Genomic DNA, 22,324 nt, shown 5'->3' on the forward strand with positions numbered 1-22,324 from the left:
TTTGCTCACACATATGCTTTGCTAGATCCCAGTCTGCCATAAGCCGGGGGGTGGGGGGGGAGGAGCTGTGGGAAGACACTGGGGAAAGCAAAAGTGATCTCTTCATGCTCTCCCTGGCCATGGAATGCAATGCCTATCCATCTAACCAACTGTTGCAGGGACAGTTACCAAGACTTCTTCCTTGAAGTGACTGTGTTGACCCGGAATTAGGGGACAGTATAGGAAATATCAATTGTGAATGTGCAGATGGCCCTACTGTCTTTCAGCTCTTGCAAAGTCCTGGATGCAGGGTCATAAAAGGCCAGCAAGGAAAATACTCAATGTCCCAACCCTCCCAAGAACATACGGTATCTTTAAGGAAACACCCCAAAGGGAACATGTTTGTTACTTTTGCTCTCTTATCTATAGTATGCCAGACTTACTGGGTGAAATCTTTATCCTATGTGTATCAGCTTTGCCTGCTTATGTAACCAGAAAGAATAAATACAAGGATTTCTTGTCTTTAGGGGCTGCTCTCATTTAGAGAAGCACGTCTCTTGATCAGCTGAATAAAAACATAAAGCTTGAAGGCAACTTCTGGTTTCCTGTATTTTTTACCAGCAAAAGCTCAGAACCTGCATATCAACTTGGTTGGGTTCATCAGTTGAAACATGGGCACGGATGATAAGTCGATTTTTCCAAGGGCGTTGTAACTTTGAAAGGTCACTAAAGGGATGGTTGTAAGTCAAGGGCTACCTGCAATCAGAAGCCCACTTTTGGTTACCCCAAACTCTGTCTCTGTCCCTTCCCATATGAAGTGGTCAGTCCCAGCAACATCTCGCTGAATTCCCAGAATATCTCAGCCATCTGGTCATTGCGGGCTTGGGGCCAGGGCACTTTCGGCTGGCAGTCCACAAAATACCACCCACTCAGGCTCTCAATGCTCTCTTCGGTGGCGCAGTAGAGGGTGGTCTGGGCACCAGTGTCGCTGTCTCGGAGGAATGGCTTGACAGGCCAAATCAGCCAGGTGGGAGAGGAGTGAGTCATTTCAGTTTGAACAAATACTAAAAGCAAAGGCTGTGAGAGCAGGGTGGGGATAGAAGGTTGCCTGGATTTTTGGGGGGTGGGGGGAGGTCCCATATTAACCCTTTGCACAGCACCTGTTTCTCCCAGGAATCACGGGCCATTTGGGCAACAGTGATAGTAGTGAGTGGCATTTATGGAGACGAGGAGGAGGAGGAGGAGGAGGACAAAGAGGAGCAAGACACGGGGGAAAGCCTCATCCCTGCCTTAGGCAGGAGGTCGGACTAGAAGACCTCCAAGGGCCCTTCCCACCCTAAGCTTCTTGGATTCCATCAGCTCCTGGACCCAGAAGGGGGGAGACATCTCCCTCCACAAATGAGCCCGATGGAGGAAACTCGCAGGGTGGCTCTACAGAGTGGGTCGAGGGAGCCCCCAGTGGGAGAGAAATGCTTGGCGGAGCCCCAGCCAGACCTGGGGGGGGTCTCCATCTGGGGCTTCTTGGAGCCAGACTTCCACTCACCTGGATCAACCGCGTAGCAGGTGACGTTGGTTCCTTCCAGCCGGTTGGCCAGCTCTCGCGCATGGAGAACGTTGGCTAGTTTGCTGTTGGAGTACGATTTTATGACTTGCCACATCCCCTCCGCCGGCTTGTAGATTTTCCGAAAGTCAATCTTCCCAAAGGAATGCATACTCGAGGCCAAGATTACGACCCGGCTCGGGGCGCAGCGCTTCAGCCGGTCCAGGAGCAGGTGGGTCAGGAGGAAGTGGGCCAGGTGGTTGACCTGGAAGTTCTCATCAAAGCCATCAGTGGTTTGACCAGCCTTAAAGACCCCTGAAAGAAAAATAAGCCAATTACAGGTTGTCTTTGTGAGATGGCCTCACGAGAGATCGATGGATCGTTAAGGTGCTTCCAAGTAAAAGAGGCAGGATGCAGAGATGCAATCATTATGAAGCTTTATTCATCGATAGATTATATAGAAAGAGCTATATGGCATGGAGGCATCCATGCCTGTATGATAGAGAGAGAAAGCATGCAAGAGAGAAAGAAAGAACGAACAAAGAGCAGCCCCTGAGCAGAGGTATTTATGGGGGGTCTCAGCCCCTCCCTAACCATAAAATACTCTCGCCAATGGGGCTGCAGGGGCCGGGGACCCCTGACCCACCAGTGGGAGCAAAGAAGCCTCTTTGCTCCCATCTGATGACCTATTTGGGGAACTGCCATGGCTGGCACTAAAACATCTAACAATTCCCCTTCTTGCCAGCCAATGACAGGGACCAGTAAGTGTATGTGAGGGGGCGAGCAGGTGTCATAGATGTGCATATACGCATTCAGAAGACCAAACACAAACGCTTACACAGAAGGTTGTGCCGGTCAATGGGAACAGGTTTGGTGAACAGATCAGCTATCTGGTCAGTTGTGTTACAATGCTCAACACGTATAAAACCCTCTTTGGCAAGCTGCCTGACATTTTTATAGCGTATGTCTATGTGGCAGGACCTAGAGCCCACAGCATATGCCCCCGAGATTGCAATTGCGGTTGTGTTATCCTCTTGAATTTGGATGGGCAGAGGAGGAGATGCCCAGATGCTCGTTATCAGATCATTGAACCAAATCAAATCATTGGCTGTGTCTGACAGGCTGGCATATTCAGCCTTGGCCGTGGAGCAAGAAACAAATTTTTGCTGCCTAACATGCCAATGGACAGGGCAGCCATTTAGCAATATGAGGAAACCAGAGGTGCTCCGTCTACTTTTGGTGTCGCCAGCCCAGTCTGCATCTGAGTAAGCGGAGAGCTAGGCCGTCTTCCCCTTCTCTGGTTCCAGCACAAGGAGAGCATCAGTCGTGCCCCTGAGGTACCTAAGTACCCTCTTAACAGCAGTCCAGTGGAATTCCTTTGGGTGTTCCACATGCCTGGACAATAGATTCACAGCTAAAGCTATGTCAGGCCTGCTCCAATTGCTGATATATAGCAAGGAGCCAATCACAGATCTGTAAAGCGTATTATCTGTGAACTCAGGACTGTCCTTGTGAGTGTGATTGTAGTAGTCACTTTGCATCGGGCTATGCGTTGGGTTAGATTCTGCCATTTTGCATTTGGCCAATAACTCCTCTATCTTTTCTTTCTGAGATAGAGCGAACCCCCCCTTAGTGGCCAAGATGTGCACACCCAAGTACTTGTCAACCCGCCCCAAAGACTTCAGAGTAAACTTTTCTTCCAGGGCCTTGGCAAATTCATCACACCCTTCCTTGTCAGGCCCTACATATAGTAGGTCGTCCACATAAACTAACACCCGTTCTGTGGTACCCTTGGAGTTGCGTGTGAAAACACATTCATCTGCATGGGATGCAGTGAAACCAACTCATTCTAAACTTTTTCTAAGGCACTCATACCATAGTTTCCCCGACTGCTTGAGGCCATATAACCCTTTGTGGAGCAACCATGTATTTCCCCCTTCTTGCTGGTAGCCAGGAGGGGCCCTCACGTAGATCTGCCGGTCCAAGTTGGCGTGGAGGTAAGCCGTCTGGATGTCGAATTGGAAGACTTCCTCCCCCAGAGTGGATGCAGTCACGAGGGCAGTCTTGACGCTCTCTGCCCGGAGAGTTGGAGAGTAGGTCTCCCCATAGTCCTCCATGTAGCGTTGGGCGAATCCCTGAGCTACCAAACGGGCCTTATACAGGTAGAGGCCATTGGCAAGTGGTTTTGCCTTGTAAACCCACCTTGTGCCAATGACTTTCCTCTCCCTTGGAGGTTGCTGGTGGGTGAAGACCTTGAGTTGTTTCAGGCTCTGCATTTCCTTCTCCATCGCGAGCTGCCATTTCTCCTGTTCTTCGATGGGCAGCTCCTGGATGTCAGAGAAGGATTTTGGGGTGACCACAACGCTGTTGACAGACGCGATGTGCCCAATGTCAATTCTCTTTGGCGGGATCCCTTTGTTGGACCGCTTTGATCTCCTGACCTTCTGCCACTCACCACCCTTTTCTTCCGCGGGTTTCTGAGGTGTCGCTGGGGGACTGGACGGCTCATCCTCCCCATCTGAACCAGGTGGGATGACAACTTCGTCTTGTTCCACACTTTCATCGGTGGCAGGGTATGTGGACGTCTCAGGTGATGTCGTAGTCGGTGTGCCCTTGCTGGGACGGTTGATATACGGGCTGAGATCATTGGAGTGAATCTGGGTCCAATTGGAGTCCTCTTCAAAGGAGGCAGATTGGGAAGTCACAATCCTGCCCCCTTCTTCCAGGAAACGGTAGGCCTTGGAGCCAGGAGCATAGCCCAAGAGCCTCAGTCTCTGGGAGACAGATCTCCCCTTCTTCCGCAGCTGCTTGGGGATGTGGACCCATGCGTAGGACCCAAACACACGTAAATGTCCCAGATTTGGTTTCCTACCGTGAACTAGGAAATATGGGGTCTGGTTCACAACACTGCTCCAGGTGCGGTTTAAGGTGTAATTGGCGTATTTCACCGCCTCTGCCCAGTATGATTCTGCGACCCCAGCGTCCGCAATTAGACTATGCATCATAGTTTGTAGGATTCCATTTCTTTTCTCTGCCACGCCATTTTGAGCTGGAGTGAAAGGTGCGGTAAGAAAATGGCGGATACCCTTACGCCTTACCCAGTCCTGGAATTTTCGGGACATGAACTCAGCCCTGCGGTCGCTCTGCAGTTGTGCAATCTTGGTCTTATACTGGGTCTCTACAAAGTTGTAGAGTGATTTTATGGCGTCAAAGGCTTCGGATTTTTCTGTGAGGATATACACGTGGCCGTACCATGAAAAATCATCAACGGCAGTGAGAAAATACTGACTTTTCCCTAGGGATGGTGTGAAAGGCCCAACCAAATCAACATGTACTAGTTGGTACGGGTATTGGGCCTTACGCAGTGACACCTTAGGGATGGGCGCAGCCTTCCTCTTTGACCTCTTACAGATGGCACAGTCCAGGAACACCTCACAATCTTTGAGCTGGACTCCCTCAGCAAACTCTCCCATCTTTTTAACCACAGGGAAGCTCGCATGACCTAATCTTCGGTGTAAGAGATGGGCACACTTATCGTGGAGCAGCTTCCCCACTGACACCCTCTTGGCATTGGTTGCCTTGAACGGTGCTTCAGGTGACAGCTGAGGTTCAGATTTCTTATCCACACCGCCTTTGGAAATCCCTGGGGCTGGCTGAGGGGGCTTTCTATCATTCCGTGTGCAGGCCCCTTCTGAAGTGGTTGGGTTCTCAGGGGAGAAGTATGGCAAACCATTTATGATGGCAATACTTCCAATGACCCTCTGGTTTCGGGTGACATGACCTCCCCCTTTGCGAAATAAAACTTCCACCCTGTCATCGTCACACAATTTGATAATGCTTAATAGGTTGTTGGCAATGGAGGGAGCATGCAATACCCCTTCAACCTTTCCCAGCCCGGGTACAGAAACAGTGCCCTCCCCAACAACCAAAGCCTTATCTCCATTGGCCACCTTGACAGATGAGTTAATTTTCTTTAACCTTTTAAAACCTTGTTTCATGTTGGTAATGTGAGATGAAGCTTCAGAGTCCAATAACCATAAGTCAGTGGGGCTATCAGCCTTTGTGGTGGGGGTGAGAGTACAAGTAGACAAAATTGCCTTTGGCAGTACTTTTGCCCCTGCCACGCCCCCTTCCTTGTCCCTTGCCCCTTCCTTGATTGGGACCATGCTTGGGGCCTTGTTGATAATAGGGGCAGTCATTCTTGAGGTGCCCCTCAGAGCCACAGATGAAACACTTGAGTAGAGCATTAACCTGCTCTGAGTTGTGGTGTCGTCTGCTGGCTGGGTGGGTGGTGACTCTGGTGTATTCTCCTGCATCTCTTCGTCTCCTATCTTCCTCAATGAGTCTGCCTGCGAGGTAGGACGGAGTCATGGCTTCATTCCTGGCCCCCTCCAGTGAAATAATGAAATTGCTCCAATTTTTTTCCAGGGAAGCCAGAATGACAGCGACCATGTTCTCCTCAGGTACACGGTAGTTTCTGGACATCAGTTCTGCCCTGAGCGATTTTAATTTTCCGAGATGTTCTGCCATGCTGGCCCCAAACCTGAGTCTTGTGTTGTAAAACTCAGTTATGAGTCTGGTGAGGGAACCAATGCTGTTGCTGTTGAATAAATTGTATAATAACCGCCAAACTGCGCCAGCTGTGAGCCCATCTGGAATGCTAGGGAACAAGTTGTCATCCAGTGAGCTCAACAGAGTGGTGTATGCTTGTCTATGACGCCACTCTTCTCAGGATCCCCAAGGGAGAGGTGGGGGGTTCAGAACCATCTCAAGAGTCCCATCCTTTAATAGACATACCTGCACATTTCTGTTCCAACTGTGGTAGTTCTCCCCCCCCAAGTTTCAGTTTTTCAAAATCATGTGGTAGGGGAGACGCAGGTACAAAAGAATTCTTGTTTGTTCTATCTTGGTTTGCAAACATCTGAGAGCTGTCCATTGAGATGAAAGGTAGAGGGATCCCTCTTGTGGTCGTTGGTGGTATTTTCCTCTGATTTTTGGATGGCCCCTGCTCAGGGTTGAATGGCCCAGACTGGGCATGCTCAGAAATCATGTGATTCGGGGGAGGGCGGTGCCCAAGATTGCCAGCCGGCATTTGGGTTTGAAAAAAGGCTGAAGGCTGTAAAAGCTCTGGAGATTCTTCCTGAAGCCCCCCCGGTACTGGATTGCAAGATGGGGCAGGGATGCCCCAGAGATGCTGTGGATTGCCTTGAGAAGCCCATCGCTGGTCCTGAAAACCTTGGGGATGGCTAAAGCCGATGCTGGAGGAGGGGGCCAACCCCCCCGAAGGCCATCTGGTAAGGAGAGCATCTGGGCGGCGGTGAAAGGAAAGTTAGGGGCCCCGGGGAGAGGGTCGGGGGCCTTGGAGGGTAACGAGGGAGGCTGGCTACCCCCGATGTTGGAGCTGCTGTCTTTTTGGCTTCCAGGGCCACAACCAGGACCTGGATGGCTGCTTCAAGCCCTGCTGTAGCAGCCTCGGCTGGACAGGCTTTACTGCCATCATAGGTCTTGAGGCTTTCTGGTGGGGAGGACCCAGGGGTTCGCATGTTGCTACGGCTGGATGCCACCGATTGCTGGGCCTCCAGGCTTAGTTGAGGCCTATCTTTATTACAACATGTGGGTGTTCTGGGGGCCGCCATCTTGTTTCCGGTATCGGGCCATGTGGTCATCCTGGGGGCCGCCATCTTCCTTCCGGTTGCCCCAGGAAGCTGTAGGTCACAGTTTGGCGGGAATTTTCACGCCGAAAGCTCTGGGGTCCCGGGGTCACTCAGGGTGGCGGGCGCCATGTTGGGGGGCCTCGTGGGTGGAGGACTTACCTGGCATCCAGAGTCCCTCTGCGCTGGTGTCCCTCGTGGAGAGGCTTGTGGCGTCTTTTGTACTGCAAGGAATTTTAGGAGCAGCTCCTTGCATTCCTGTGTAGTCATTTGGTCCACGCGGTGCCTGTGTTGGGCCCGGACCACTTCTGCTGCATCTGGACAGTCTTGGGCGGACTGTAAGCCTTCCATGCTTCCCTCTGTGGCGTGCAGTTGTAGGGAGGCTTGTAAAGGTGTTCCTGGCGCTGAGCTTGCGTCAGGGGCTGGAAGCAGGGCTGCTGATCTTGATTGAAGACTTCTGGTCACAATCGGAGATCTCCTGCCATCCGTTTCAGTTTCAAATCTAGGCATCTTACTGCTATCTGCAAGCTTGGAAGCGTTGCCTTAAGCCATCCTCTCTGCTACCAACTTGTGAGATGACCTCACGAGAGATCGATGGATCGTTAAGGTGCTTCCAAGTAAAAGAGGCAGGATGCAGAGATGCAATCATTATGAAGCTTTATTCATCGATAGATTATATAGAAAGAGCTATATGGCATGGAGACATCCATGCCTGTATGATAAAGAATGCAGCTGCACGGGTTGTGATGGGAGCTCCCCGATACTCCCATATTACACCCCTCCTGCGTGAGCTGCATTGGCTACCAGTTGCCCTCCGGGTGAGATTTAAGGTGCTGGTACTTACCTTTAAAGCCCTACATGGCTTAGGTCCGGGATACTTGCAGGACCATCTGCTGCCAGGAACAAATTCCCATCGTCCAGTACGCTCACACAGAGAAGGCCTCCTCAGGGTACCATCAGCTAGGCAATGTCAGCTGGCGACCCCCAGGGGGAGGGCCTTCTCTGTGGGAGCACCAACCCTATGGAATCAGCTCCCCCCTGAGCTTCGGATAGCCCAAAACCTCCAATCCTTTCGCCGCGGCCTCAAAACACACCTGTTCCACCAAGCTGACCTAGACTGACAGGCATTTTAATTAATTTATATTTAGTATTTTTAATTCATTTTTAAATTCTCTAATTTTTTATTGCACTGATGTTCTCAATTTCATTTTATCTTGATTTATGTACTTATTATATGTTTTATTGTTAGCCGCCCTGAGTCCTTTGGGAGATAGGGCGGGATATAAATCCCATCAATAAATAAATAAATAAATAAATAAAGAGAGAAAGCATGCAAGAGAGAAAGAAAGAAAGAACAAAGAGCAGCCCCTGAGCAGAGGTATTTATGGGGGGTCTCAGCCCCTCCCTAACCATAAAATACTCTCGCCAATGGGGCTGCAGGGGCCGGGGACCCCTGACCCACCAGTGGGAGCAAAGAGGCTTCCCATCTGATGACCTATTTGGGGAACTGCCATGGCTGTCACAAAAACATCTAACAGTCTTCGCCTTATAACGGGTAACTTTGTGATCATTCAATTGTCAACGCTGCAAACATGGATGTTTTTGCTCTGACAATATAAGAGGCAGCCTTTTGCTTTAACTGTTTTACTTTGAATCACTGAATTCTCCTTCCCTGAGCACATCATATAATAGACAATTCCCTCTCTTAATTACACATCATGAATCACATTATCCAATTAGTTTAACATACGAAGTTTCACTTCCCTTCTAAAGCGTGCCATCCTTATCTTCTCAAAACATCCAGTTAACATTCCCACCCCCTTCAGGATGTCAATGCTGCAAACATTAGATATTTTTGCTCTGACAGTATAAGAGGCAACCTTTTGCTTTAACTGTTTTGCTTTGAATCACTGAAGGGGGGGCGGAATGTTTATTTATTTATTATTATTTAAATTTATATACCGCCCTATTCCTGTAGGACTCAGGGCGGTTTACAGGGAAAATTAAAATACATAGCATACAAATTAAAATCAGTTAAAACTATGATTAAATTACAGTCCCTGAAGTTAAACTAAAACCCAATTAAATTAAATTAATTAAAACCCCTCAGTCTGGGGCAAACTGCTCGAAGAACCAGGTTTACAAGTCCCGGCGAAATGAGCGAAGGTCGGGGGCAGTCCTGAGTTCCGTGGGAAGGTGGTTCCATAGGGCCGGCGTGCCCACAGAGAACACCCTTCCCCTGGGAATAACCCACCGGCATTCCTTAACTGGCGGTACCCTGAGAAGGCCCTCCCTGTGGGAGCGCACAGGATGATGGGTGTTCTCTTAGATAATCCGGACCCAAGCCATGTTAACTGGATGTTTTGATAAGATAAAGGATGGCGCGCTTCAGAAGGGAAGTGAAACTTCGTATGTTAAACTAATTGGAGAATGTGATACATGACGTATAATTAAAGGAGGAAATTGGTTGTGATATGATGTGCTCAGGGAAGGAGAATTCAGATTCTGGCATCCATACATGAGTCCTGATGCTTCGTTTCATTATTATGGACTTTTTAGAATAAAGAAGCATGGAATGTTCTTTGATCTGTCTCGTTACTCGGAACCATGACATCAAGATTACGATGGATGTAATTACCAAATGGCAATGATGACCCGGTTCCAAAGTTCCAGTGGCTCCCCCTTGTGGCCACATGATCGCCTTCTGGGTGCTTGGCAGCCAGCCTGCCATTCACAACATGTCAAGCAACCATGATTTATGACATTTTTGCCCCCCAAAAACATTTACTTGCAGTTCTCTCTGTCTGTCTGTCTGTCTGTCTGTTTGTCTGTCTGTCTGTCTGTCTGTCTGTCTGTCTGTCTGTCTGTCTGTCTGTCTCTCTCTCTCTCTCTCTCTCTCTCTCTCTCTCTCTCTCCCCCCCCCCCCATGGTTGCTGTTTTAAGGAAAATAGGAGGAGGAGGAAAGTGTGCTGGATCTGTTCGCTGCCTTGAGTTACTTGTAACAAGAATAATAAAGGCAGTATACAAAAAATAAACAACTAAAAATAGGAGAGCGCTGCTTCTGAAGTTACAGCCAAACCCCCGAAGGAAGAGAAATCCTGGAGACCCCCACAATATTCCCACTTTCTTGCCCAGATACCCCGGGGGGGATCTGCTCAGCACCCACCGGCATTGTTGATGAGGATGTCCAAACGGGGCTCCGATTTTAAGAAGGTCTGTGCAAAAGCTCGCACGGAGTTGAGGTTGGCCAGATCCAGGATCATCAGGATCACCTCCGAGTTCCCGCTTTCCTGGAAAAGGAGCAGAAGGAATCCTGAGAAGAATCGGGATCGGGTGCGGCTTCAAAGGCTGATCCCAGTTTACTCATCTTCTACATATGTCTACTCACCTCCTGACAATCAGTCTGGATCAGACATGTCAAATACAAGGCCTGCAGGCTGGATCTGGTGCATTATGGGCCCAGATTTGGCCTGTGAGGCTGCCCTGGAGACAGTAAGTGACCAGCCCCCAGTGTTGTGATTCTGTGCCAGCCGGCGCACCCAGCAGCTGAGTCCGGGGAATCAAAGGAGGATGAGGAGGGGCCTTCCAGTCAGAGGAAGGCTCTGATGAGCTCCAGGACTTACAATCTGCTGAACAGCCTGGGCCCTCCACTCATGCTCAGGCTGAGACCTAGCTGTGCTAGGAAGCTGAGTCAGACTCTAAGGACTCACAGCAGGAAGATATCATAGATGCTCACAAAGGCAGACAGGCAACAACAGCAGGACAGAGGGAGGCAATGGGGCATCTCCAAAGGAAGAGGAGAAGGCATTGAGAAGCCACGCCTGGGGCTGCATAATAAAAAGGGAAGGTGTGGGCGGTGCTGGTTGCTGAAGGCAACCGTTTGCAAACGACTCAAGTTTCATGGGATCATGTTGTGATCGCCTAGCCTGTGAACAATTCTCTGTTTGAATTGTGTTTTGTTTCACTGCTTTTGGACATTTTGCAGGTGTGTGAATACTATTAAAAGGGGTTTGTTTTTCCTGCATTTCCAGCCTACTTGTTGGAAGTGGGGTTTGTCCTTGTGAGTTAACAAGGACTTACAAAGGCTGGGACAGAACACCCACTGGCCTATCCTGGCTGGGCGCCTCCCCGGAACGCATACAATAGGTGGCGAGAGTGCAGGGGCTGATGTCAGGCAACAGCCACACCTGCCAGCCCCTTAGCCGGTGCATTCTGGGGCTCAACATCCTGCTGTGACCACTGGGCCAGCAATCCAAGCAGCATGGGGGGCGGCATCGACAGCAGGTGGAGGCAGAAGCATATGGGGTGGGAAGCACATGGTCCAGCCTGCCAGATGCGCCTGCTCCATCCCACCTTCTGTCTTTGTGACCAAGGGGGTTGGGATGGAGCAGTTCGCTGTGCAAGTGCCCAATACCTCTGGTGGGCCAGATCGCGTGGCTCACCCCTGCGCCTCTGCCTCCGCCCCTCCAAGCCACAGGCGAGGTGGTGGCACTCGCAGCAGGCAGAGGCAGAGGCCACAAAGACAGAAAGTAGGAGGGAGTAGGCATCTCCGATGGGCCGGAGCACATGCCTCCCACTCCCCCTTACTTCTGCCTCCACCTGTTGTGAGTGTCACCTGCTGTGAGTGTCACTGTGAGTGTCACTGTGCCAGCTGCTTGAAGGGCTGAGGCAGCGCAGCACAGATGGGTCCAAGCGCAACCTTTGGGCTGGCCCTCCAAGCAGCAAGTGGAGGAAGAGGCGGGGGGAGGCATGCGATCTGGCCTGCTGGACGTACCAGGCGGCTGCACAGCCACCTGCTCTGGCCCAGCTGCAGCGACTGTGGGCAAGTAAAGACAGATGGTGGTGACACGGTGAGGCAGGCCAGTCAGTCGCCGACACCACCATGCTGTGGCCCCTGCGTGCTTGGCCCCCACCATCCAACTTTATTTTCCAATGAGCACCCTGGGAGCTCAAGGGCCAGGCCACCCAGGGTCTCGGGCAGCCTGCACTGCCATCTGGGGCCCCCCACACTGCCCGAGAGGGTCAGAGAGACTCCTCCAGTGGATCAGGCCCCACCCTGGTCCTGACCCCTTCCTCCGGAGACCCCTGGATCCCCCAGCCGTGTGCACAGCTCAACATTGCTGTGCTCTCGACGCAAGCAATGTTGAGCTGCCCACACCCACCCCAGCCATGCCCAACCAGTCAGCTGCAACAATCCGGGCCACCCCCACCCCCCGCGGTCAACCACAATGATGATGCAGTACTCAGTGAAATCGACTTTGACACCCCTGCTCTGGGTGGTGCATAATTAAACAATCCAGGTGATCCTCGGCTTTCAATGATGCAAAATTACAATGCCACTGAGAAAAGCTATTTGCAACCGCTCCTCACACTTTCGACTAGCAAAGCTTCCCCAGAGGTCATGTAATCAGAATTAAGACACTTGGCAACCAGCATTATTTCCAATGGTGGCTGTCATGGTTCTGATAGATGAGACCAGTAGACATAAGAACTCCGAGGCCATTGCTTTCCTCAAGGAATACATTTAATGGCTACATAGTATCGGCACGAACAAAGGTGAAACCAAGCCTGAAAACCCCCCCAAGGTAACAAAGTAACAAGTTGAACACCCCACCCCTGCAGTATGTCATAAATCACAATCCCCAATTAACTACTTTGGTGGGCTTTCTAATGGAAGCTTCACCCTGCCAAAACTTAGGTAGCTTGACCTTGGTTCCCACAGAACAGTTATTGTTATGTCTAAGCCAGGTGAATACATCTCCCTGTTTCCATTGCTGTGGCAACTGAAAACGAAGTGGAGATGGCTGCAGCCAAGTTCATTGAAAGTTGACAGTGGTGGCATCCCAGGGTCATGTGATTCCTGTTTGTGATAGTCCCAAGAGGATTCCAACAAGGAAAGTCAATGGGGGAAGCTGGATTCACTTAACTGTCATGCGATTCGCTTAATAACTGCAGTGGTTTGTTTAATAACCATGGCAAAAATGGTCGTAAACCTGGGTCCCCTTACTTATTTAGCAAGGGGAATTCTGGCTTCAACTGTGTTTGTAAGTCAAGGACTACCTGTATACAGCCACCAATCTTGTAACTAACTCTGGGCAGCTTTCAATCAAAAGCGCTCAATCCATAAAAGAGAAAAGAATGCTCAAATAGAGGTTGGTGACCATAAGGCAGGGGTCCCAAACCTATGGTCTGCAGACCGGTACCAGGCTGTGCCCTGTTGGCCACCGGGCCCTGGGAATAGCTGGTGAGCCTCCCCCACTCATGGTAGCACCACCATGCAGGCACTAGCAGCCCCATTTGCACATGCGCAGCGACACTAGGACCACCACCAGCATCTCACGGGTGCCAATGGCCTGTTTCCGCATGTGTGCGGGTCCCAGGGGCTCATTTGAGCCTGTGTGCAGGCACCACTGTGGGTGCCACGGGCGCACATGGCCTGTTTGTGTATGTGTATGCATGCTAGTGCCACTGTCATGTGTGCAGCCATTTGCGCATGTGCATGTGGGGCCACACATGTGCCCATTTCCCTGTTGCTCCCTTTCTTTTGGGCCACCAAGCCAGAAAGGTTGCGAAGCTCTGCCTTAAGGCCATCACTGGAGTGGACCTGCAATGAGAGAACAGGACAGTGATGGACCTCTCTGTACGTGCATTGTGAAGACATTACAGGTTGTCCTCGATTTACGACCACAACCGAGCCCAGAATTTCTGTTGCTGAGTGACACAGTTGTTAAGTGAATCTTGCACCATTTAACAATCGTTCTTGTCACAGTTGTTAAGTGAATCCCTGTGGCTAAGTTAGTAATATGGTTGTTAAGTGAATCTGGCTTCCCCATTGACTTTACTTGTCAGAAGGTCACAAAATGGGATCACATGACCCCAGGACACTGCAACTGTCGTAAATACGAGTCAGTTGGCAAGCATCTAAATTTTGATTGCATGAGCATAGAGATATTGCAACGGTTGTAACTGTGAAAAAGAGGCCGTGAGCACCGTGTTGGCCTTTTGGGCTGCTGCTGCTCATGGTCAAGTGATGGTCGACTAGGACTCCAAGGTCCCTCACACAGTTCCTGTTTTTAAGCCAAGTCTCTCCCAATCTGTCTTTGTTGCCTTTGGTTTTTCCTGCCTAAGTGTAAGACTTTCCTTTTCTCCATGTTTAAACTCATTTTGTTGGATAGGGCCCATTGTTCAAGTTGGCCAAGATCTTTTTGGATCCTGAGCTTGTCTTCTGGGGTGTTGGCTACTCCTGCCAGTTTGGTGTCTTCTGCAAATTTGATGAGCTCCCCTTCAATTCCCTGATCTAAGTCATTGATGGAGATGTTGAAGACTCCTGGGCCTAAGTCGGAACCTTGTGGTACCCCACTGCTTACTTCTCTCCATGTGGATGTAGTGCCCTTGACTACTCATTGAGTATGGTTTGTCAGCCAGTTACAGATCCATCCGGTGGTGATTTTGTCTATTCCACCTTTTCCTAGTTTACCAAGGAGTAGGTTGTGGTCCATTTTGTCAAATGCCTTACTGAAATATAAGTATACTATGTTGACTGTGTTTCGCTGGTCTACTAGTTTAGTCACTTTATCAAAGAATGAAATAAGATTGGGTTGGCATGACCTGCCCTCGTTGTGTACTGTCACTTTAGGTCAGGCTAGGTTTTTCTTCTTATCCTCCTGAGGGAACATAATGGATCTGTGTTAATGGGTTTGGCAAAGACTTTTATATCCTGTCTTGTAATCTTGACTCGCCTATAATCCACATATCTATTTCAATGAGTGGGTGGAATTCCTGCAAAGGCCTTAGGGCTTTGGTGTCTGTTTTCCACAGTGCAGCCATGTTTTTGTCTGTCGAAACCTTTGTTGTATAAGGAGGTAGTTGGTCAGGTGAGCTATTTCAAATACAAACCGTAGCTCCCTATGATTGTGAAAGTTGGACCTTAAAGAAAGCAAGATAGGTAGGAAACCGACTCGTCTGAGCTGTGCTGTCTGAAATGGTATAGGGTTTCCTGCCTGAGCAGGGGGTTGGATTAGATGACCTCCTAGGTCCCTTCCAACTTTATTATTATGTTTATGTTTATTTAATTTTTTAATTTTATTAAATTTATATACCGCCCTTTCCCGAAGGACTCAGGGCGGTTTACAGGGTATTTAAAATCAAACAGTACAAAATACAAAAGTTAAAAAACAATTTAAAAAACATTAAATTATCCCTTAACTAAAAACCTCAGTTAAAAATTCTCAGCCTGGGCCGGAGAGCTCAAAGAGCCAGGTCTTCAGGTCCCGACGGAATGAACGAAGGTCAGGGGCGGTCCTAAGCTCCACGGGTTCCAGAGGGCAGGTGCACCCACAGAGAAGGCCCTCCCCCTGGGTGTTATCCGCCGGCAATCTTTTACCGGCGGCACCCTGAGAAGACCCTCCCTGTGTGAGCGCACTGGACGAAGGGAGTTTGATGCTGGCAGGAGATGTTCCCTCACGTATCCCGGACCCAGGCCATTTAGGGCTTTATAGGTCATCACCAGCACCTTGAATCTCACCCGAAGGGCAAACGGAAGCCAATGCAGCTCACGGAGTAGAGGTGTTACATGGGAGTATCGGGAGGCCCCCATCACAACTCGCGCGGCCGCATTCTGCACCAGTTGAAGCCTCCGGGTGGTCCTCAAGGGCAGCCCCATGTAGAGAGCGTTGCAGTAGTCTAAATGGGAGGTCATGAGCGCATGAGTGACTGTGCGTAAGGCATCTCGGTCCAGGTAGGGTCACAACTGGCGCACCAGGCGAACCTGGGCAAAAGCCCCCCTGGTCACGGCTCCTATGTGGTCTTCAAAATTGAGCTGTGAATCCAGGAGGACGCCCAAGTTGCGAACCCTATCAATGGGGGGCAACACCTCACCCCTCATCATTAAAGGTGGAATGAACTGGTTAGTCCGAGATGCCAATATGCACAGCCACTCAGTCTTGGCAGGATTGAGACGAAGCCTGTTTCTCCCCATCCAGACCTGGACTGCCTCCAGGCAACGGGATATCACGGCGAGGGCATCGCTGGGTTGGTTCGGGGTGAAAAGAAAGAGTTGGGTATCATCAGCGTACTGATGATACCCCACCCCGAAACCACGAATGACCTCACCCAGTGGATTCATATAGATGTTGAACAGGAGGGGAGAGAGAACCGACCCCTGAGGAACTCCACAAACGAGAGGCCTCGAGGTCGACCTCTGCCCTCCTGCCAACACTGACTGTGAACAACCCAGGAGATAGGAGGAGAACCACCGTAAAACGGTGCCTCCCACTCCCAGCCCCCTGAGGCGTCACAGTAGGATACCATGGTCGATGGTATCGAAAGCCGCTGAGAGATCTAATAGGACTAGGACAGAGGAGCAACCCCTGTCCCAAGCCCGCCAGAGATCATTCACCAGCGCAACCAATGCCGTCTCCATGCTGTGCCCGGGCCTGAAACCTGATTGGTACGGGTCCAGATAATCTGTTTCCTCCAGGAAAAGAGGGAGTTGATGCGCCACCACGCTCTCGACAACCTTCGCCAGAAAGCGAAGGTTGGAGACTGGACGATAATTATTTAAAACAGCCAGGTCCAGGACACGCTTTTTGAAGAGGGGGTCTCACCACCGCCTCCTTCAAGGTGGCGGGGAAGACACCCTCCTTCAAAGAAGCAGTTATTACTGCCTGTAACCAGCCTCGTGTCCCCTCCCGGGCCGCATAAACCAGCCAGGAGGGGCACGGATCCAACAAACAAGTGGTGGAGCTCAGCCTCCCCATGATCCTGTCCACATCATCAGGGGAAACAGGGTCGAACTCAGTCCAGATAACATGCTCAAGACCGTCCGATTCCTCCACATCAGACTCCGCCCATTCAGAGTCCAAACCGGCCCAGATCTGAGCGATTTTGTCCATCAGATGATGACTAAACTCCTCGGCCCGTCCCTGCAAGGGATCCTCCCTCACCTCCTGGTTAAGAAGGGAGCGGGTCACCCTAAACAGGGCGGCCGGGCAATTATCTGCGGACGTGATGAGGGCAGCTAAGTAATTAGCCCTCGCTGTCCTCATCGCAGCAAGATAAGACCTTATAAAGGTTCTTAACTGCAATCGGTCATATTCGGAACGGCTGGACCTCCAACCGCTCTCTAGACCCCGTCTCCGATGCTTCATCTCCCGGAGCTCCGCAGAGAACCATGGAGCCCAGCGGGATCTGCGCCAGGTCAGAGGTCGCAAGGGTACAACACAGTTGAGTGCCTCAGTGGCTGCCCTTTCCCAGGCATCCACCAAGGCATCAGCTGGGCTGTGAGTGAGGGTGATAGGTATAGACCCAAGCGCCATCTGGAACCGTTCAGGGTCCATTAGGCACCTAGGGCGGAACCATCTAGTTGGTTCCACCGCCCAGCAGCGGGGGGTGGCATAACGGAAGACCAGCTGCAGGAGATGATGATCGGACCATGACAGGGGAGTAACAACAGGTAAACCCCCTCCCAAATCATCCAACCACTGTTCAGACAGGAACACCAGGTCGAGAGTGTGACCCCCCACACGGGTCGGGCCTTGAATTACCTGGGTCAGGTCCATGGCCATCATGGAGGCCATGAACTCCTGGGCTAGCTCCGATGACCCTCCCAGGGAAGGCAGGTTGAAGTCTCCCAGCACTATAAGCCTGGGGAACTCCACCGCCAACCCTGAGAGGGTGTCGAGCAGCTCAGGCAGAGCTGTTGCCACACAGCTGGGTGCCAGGTATGTAAGCAACAAGCTCATCTGAACCCGAGAACCACATCTTAGGAGGAGGGACTCACTCCCGCCAATCTGGACAATGGTGGTCTCCCACGGACATAACGTCTCCCTGATAACCACCACCACCCCACCGCCCCTACTCTGAGCCTGTGGCTGGTGTAGTACACGGAAACCTGGGGGGCATAACTCAATCAGAGGGACCCCTCCCTCCGAGCCCAACCAGGTTTCCGTAATGCATGCCAGATCCGCGCATTCCTCCTCGATCAAATCTCGAACGAGGGGAGCCTTATTAACAACGGATCTGGCATTAAGGTAAGCCAGCCTGAGATCAGGGGCCTGATCATCCTCACCCCCTGGCAAAAGGGTGCTAACCGGAGGGTCGGAGCGCGTCACCGCTCGCAAGCAGCGGGGGCGCGATCCCGGATGTCGATACGGCCCTCCGTGCATACACCTACTGCCATTCCCTATCGTCGTGGGGATTTGAAGCCCCACCCCAACACATCCAGAACCAGCCACCTCTAACCCAAGCCCCCACCCGCCGGGACCCCAAACCGGCCCGGACTGAGTGCCAGTTAGTAATCCCCTCCCCTCCCTCACCCTCCCTAACCTTTTAAAATAACCGGCTAAAAAGTAGATCAGAGGCCTCTTGATACGTCTCCGCTCGAGGCCCCTATTTAAGCCCAGCCACCTCTCGGGGTCCCAATAGTTGGGCCCGTCATTAAGGGGAATGCAGGAAAGGGCGGCAGGTCGAATCCAGGAGGAAGAAACCCCCTTGAGGGCATACAGGTCAGCTCCAGAATAATGTAAGAAGACCATACAATAGTCACAAGTGTCCGCATAGGGCTGATGTTAATAATGGTTAATAATGGGTGGATCGATGGTATTAAAACACAAAATCCGGTAGATGTAACACAGTCCATTAGTCCAGATCACCTCTCACCTGAGGTGGAACTCAAGAAAGGAAACCCCAGCCGTCCTCTCACTACGGCTGAGGAATCCAGTCTATAATGGATAGGGTAAAGGATCCCGGGGTAAACCTACCCCAACTGGTCTCTCACACCAGTGGGGCGGTTGATGATCAATCCAAGAACATCCTCCCACTACGGTCCAGTCCCAGGTCCAGTCTGGAATATTAATGGGAAGCACTAATCGCCAACCGGGCATTGAAGCGTAGTCCTGGCCGATCTTCAGGCCATAGTAGTGCCTGCCAGCCAGCATAAGGAGCAAATCCAACAAATCTAGCAAATCCATGGCAGTAGGATGAAACCACGGCCAGTTTCCAGGCCGGAAAACTACCACCACCATTCAAGGAGAGGGAGGGCTCCACGTCGCCAAAAACAGCGACAGCCAGCTGATCTAAATCCCAACTCCAAACCAAGTCTCCGGATCGCTCAATCATCGCCGCTGCTCCTCCAACAGGCAAGGGATGTCCACGGCAAGATAACGAAAGAGCCTGCAAGCAAGCCCTGGCCGATTTCCAAACAAGGGAGCCATCACTGCAACTCGGGAGGAGAGGGAGGGCTCCGCGCCGCCGAGGGCAGCGCCCGCCAAACTGACACGAGCCTCAGCTCCAAACCGAGTCTTCAGGTCACCCGATCGTCGCCGTCGCTCCTCCAACAAGCAGGGAGTGCTCACGGCGAAAGAGCAACAGGAAAGCCGCAGGAACCGGAGAAAGCCCTCAGCAAACTCGACGAGTCCCAGATGACAGGCCCGACCACAGCAAACAAACAAGCAGACAAACTCCGAGCCGGTAGGCAGACGCCACTATTCAAGGGGGGAGGGAGAGTCCAGCGCCACCAAAAGCGGCACCTATCTCCATATCCAACTCCCCCAAAGCTGTCCACCGCCTCATGCCTCGGTTGGGTCTCCCTACCAACCCATATAAAGCCCGCTGCGGAGCGCAGGAGACTCAGACCGCAGCCGCCGCCATCTTGGGCAAAAAAAAATCTTTATAATGTTTATTGGACTTATATACCGCCCTTCTCCCATAGGACTCAGGGCGGTTCACAAGGAATTTAAAATAACAATACGCATTACAAAAGTTAAGAACAATTAAAATAATTAAATTTAGTCCTTGAATAAAATAAAGCCCCTATTAAACTCCAATTAAAACCCAATTAAATAAAATTACAATTAAAATTCTCAGTCTTATAAGGCTCCTGCGCATCCCTTGGACAGCAAAGGTGACTACTAAGCACGTGCTGGAGCACATGACACCAGACATGTCACTGGAAGGCAAAATCCCCCAAACCGTGTCTCACTGATTGTGGCCGTGTCACATGGGGGAAATCAGTGGAGAAACAATTATGCCTTGGAGAGTCAGTGGTAAAAGGAAGCTAGGCCGTGAAAGAACACGGTGACTGGACACCATCAAAGCTGACACCAGCCCGAGCAGAGAACAACTCAAAGAAGTAGTGCAAGATTGGAGGACGTGGAGAGACGTGGCCCGTAGAATCACCAACACAATAACAGAGTTGGAAGGGATCTTGGAGGTCTTCTAGTCCAACCCCCTGTCCAAGCAGGAGATTCCGTATCATTTCAGAGAAATGGTTGTCCAGTGTCTTTCTGAAAGCCGCCAGTGATGGAGCACCCACCTCTTCTGAAGGTAAGCCAATCCACTGGTTGATTGCTCTCGCCATCAGGAAATTTTTCCTTAGTTCTAGGTTGCTTCTCTCCTTAGTTTCCATCCATTGTTTCTTATCTTGCCTTTGGTGCTCTGGAAAATAGTTTACCCTCTCATCTTTGTAAAAAGGTAAAGGTTCCCCCGCACATGCGTGCTAGTCGTTTCTGACTCTAGGGGCCAGTGCTCATCTCTGTTTCAAAGCTGAAGTGCCAGTGCTTGTCTGAGGATGTCTCCGCGGTCATATGGCCGGCATGACTAGACGCCAAAGGCACACGGAACGCTGTTACCTTCCCACTGTAGTGGTCCCTATTTTTTTACTTGCATTTTTACGTGCTTTCGAACTGCTAGGTTGGCAGAAGCTAGGACGAGTAACAAGCGCTCACTCTGCTACGCGGCACTCGGGATTTGACCCACCAAACTGCCGACCTTCTGATCGACAAGCTCAGTGTCCTAACCCACTGAGCCACCGCGCCCCTACATTATCAATATATAAAACATCTTATAAATAATGGTATATAGATGCTTGCCTCATCCTAAGATGCAAAAGATGGCTGTTGACTTAGGATGGTGTTCCGGGTCTTCCCGGACAAGGGTTGGGATCAATAACCCCACTCTGAGGGCAGCATTGTCTGTACAGATGGTAATAATAGTAAGAATAACAGTATAATAGAGTTGGAAGGGACCCTGGAGGTCTTCTAGTCCAATCTGCTGCTTAAGCAGGAGACCCTGTATCATTTCTGTGAGGTGTTCTCACAATGAATCGTTAAAGGTGCTTCCAAGCAAAGGCATCACGCAGAGATGCAATCATATTAGCTTTATTCATGATAGATCAAAAAGAAAGAAATACTTGGCATGAAAGCATTCATGCCTGCATGTGAGAGAGAAATAAAATAAAAGAAAACAAGCTAGCATTACATGGCTAAACTAGAGGTTAGGAGTAGAGATAGAACTAAGAACTGGAGAATAGAAACTAGAAGTAGAGACTAGAACAAAGAGCAGCCCCTCGTGCAGAGGTATTTATGGGGGGTCTTGGTCCCTCCCTGACCATAAAACTCTCTCACCAATGGGGCTGTCGGGGTCTGAGACCCCTGGCTCATCAGTGGAAGCAAAGAAGCCTCTTTGCCTCCATCTGATGACCCTTTTGGGAAACTGCCATGGCTGGCACAAAACATCTAACAATTCCCCTTCTTGCCAGCCAATGACAGGGACCAGTGAATGTATGTAAGGGGCGAGCAGGTGTCATTGACATGTATAAAAACATTCAGAAGGCCAAACACAAACGCTTACACAGAAGGTTGTGCCGGTCAATGGGAACAGGCTTGGTAAACAGATCAGCTATCTGGTCAGCTGTATTACAGTGCTCAACATGTATAAAACCCTCTTTCGCAAGCTGCCTGACATTTTTATAGCGTATGTCTATATGGCGAGATCTGGAGCCTACTGCATAAGCCTCCGAGATTGCAATTGCGGCAGTGTTGTCCTCTAGAATTTGGATGGGCAGAGGGGGAGATGCCCAGATGCTTGTTATCAGCTCATTGAACCAAGTCAAATCATTGGCCATGTCTGACAGGCTGGCATATTCAGCCTCGGCCGTGGAGCAAGAAATAAATTTTTGCTGCCTAACATGCCAATGTATTGGGCAGTCATTTAGCAATATGAGGAAACAGGAAATGCTCCGTCTATTTTTAGTGTCGCCAGCCCAGTCTGCGTCTGAGTAAGCGGAGAGCTGGGCCGTCTTCCCCTTCTCTGGTTCTAGCATAAGGAGGGCATCAGCTGTGCCCTTAAGGTATCTAAGCACCCTTTTAACAGCAGT

General features: G+C 50.7%; 2 protein-coding genes across 4 annotated transcripts in view; one reads left to right on the plus strand and one right to left on the minus strand.

The window, feature by feature from the left end:
• Positions 1–563: 563 nt before the first annotated feature.
• LOC310650972 (dehydrogenase/reductase SDR family member 13-like) lies at positions 564–11,171 on the minus strand. Its single transcript, XM_083379876.1, has 3 exons — positions 10,337–11,171; positions 1,523–1,834; positions 564–1,043 (listed from the first exon to the last, which is right to left on the minus strand). Exons 1-3 carry the CDS (start codon positions 10,431–10,433, stop codon positions 760–762), a joined length of 693 nt encoding a protein of 230 aa, XP_083236002.1. The 5' UTR covers positions 10,434–11,171; the 3' UTR covers positions 564–759.
• LOC310650965 (dehydrogenase/reductase SDR family member 13-like) overlaps positions 1,712–22,324 on the plus strand; it is an 85,420-nt gene continuing 64,807 nt past the window's right edge. The window contains exon 1 of one of the 3 annotated variants that reach the window (XM_083379866.1): positions 1,712–1,906. Coding sequence is in view for 1 of the 3 variants with exons in the window: in XM_083379863.1 (XP_083235989.1) it covers positions 6,775–6,813 (39 nt within the window). In the remaining 2 variants the exon portion in view is untranslated. Of the gene's footprint in view, positions 1,907–6,565; positions 6,814–19,989; positions 20,494–22,324 lie in introns of those variants that run through there. The other 2 variants (XM_083379863.1, XM_083379864.1) reach the window with 2 other exon arrangements.

This window comes from Vipera ursinii (genome assembly GCF_947247035.1).
Source record: "Vipera ursinii genome assembly, chromosome: 1".
Classification (NCBI taxonomy): Eukaryota; Metazoa; Chordata; class Lepidosauria; order Squamata; family Viperidae; genus Vipera; species Vipera ursinii.

Bases quoted from the DNA above. Each gene is read 5' to 3' on its own strand.
- LOC310650972 (XM_083379876.1), bottom strand. From the start codon at position 10,433: ATGATCCTGGATCTGGCCAACCTCAACTCCGTGCGAGCTTTTGCACAG. The intron at 1,835-10,336 runs GTGGGTGCTGAG...TTTTTCTTTCAG, and splicing joins CATCCTCATCAACAATGCCG to GGGTCTTTAAGGCTGGTCAA. The intron at 1,044-1,522 runs GTGAGTGGAAGT...CTTTGCTTTTAG, and splicing joins CTGCTACGCGGTTGATCCAG to TATTTGTTCAAACTGAAATG.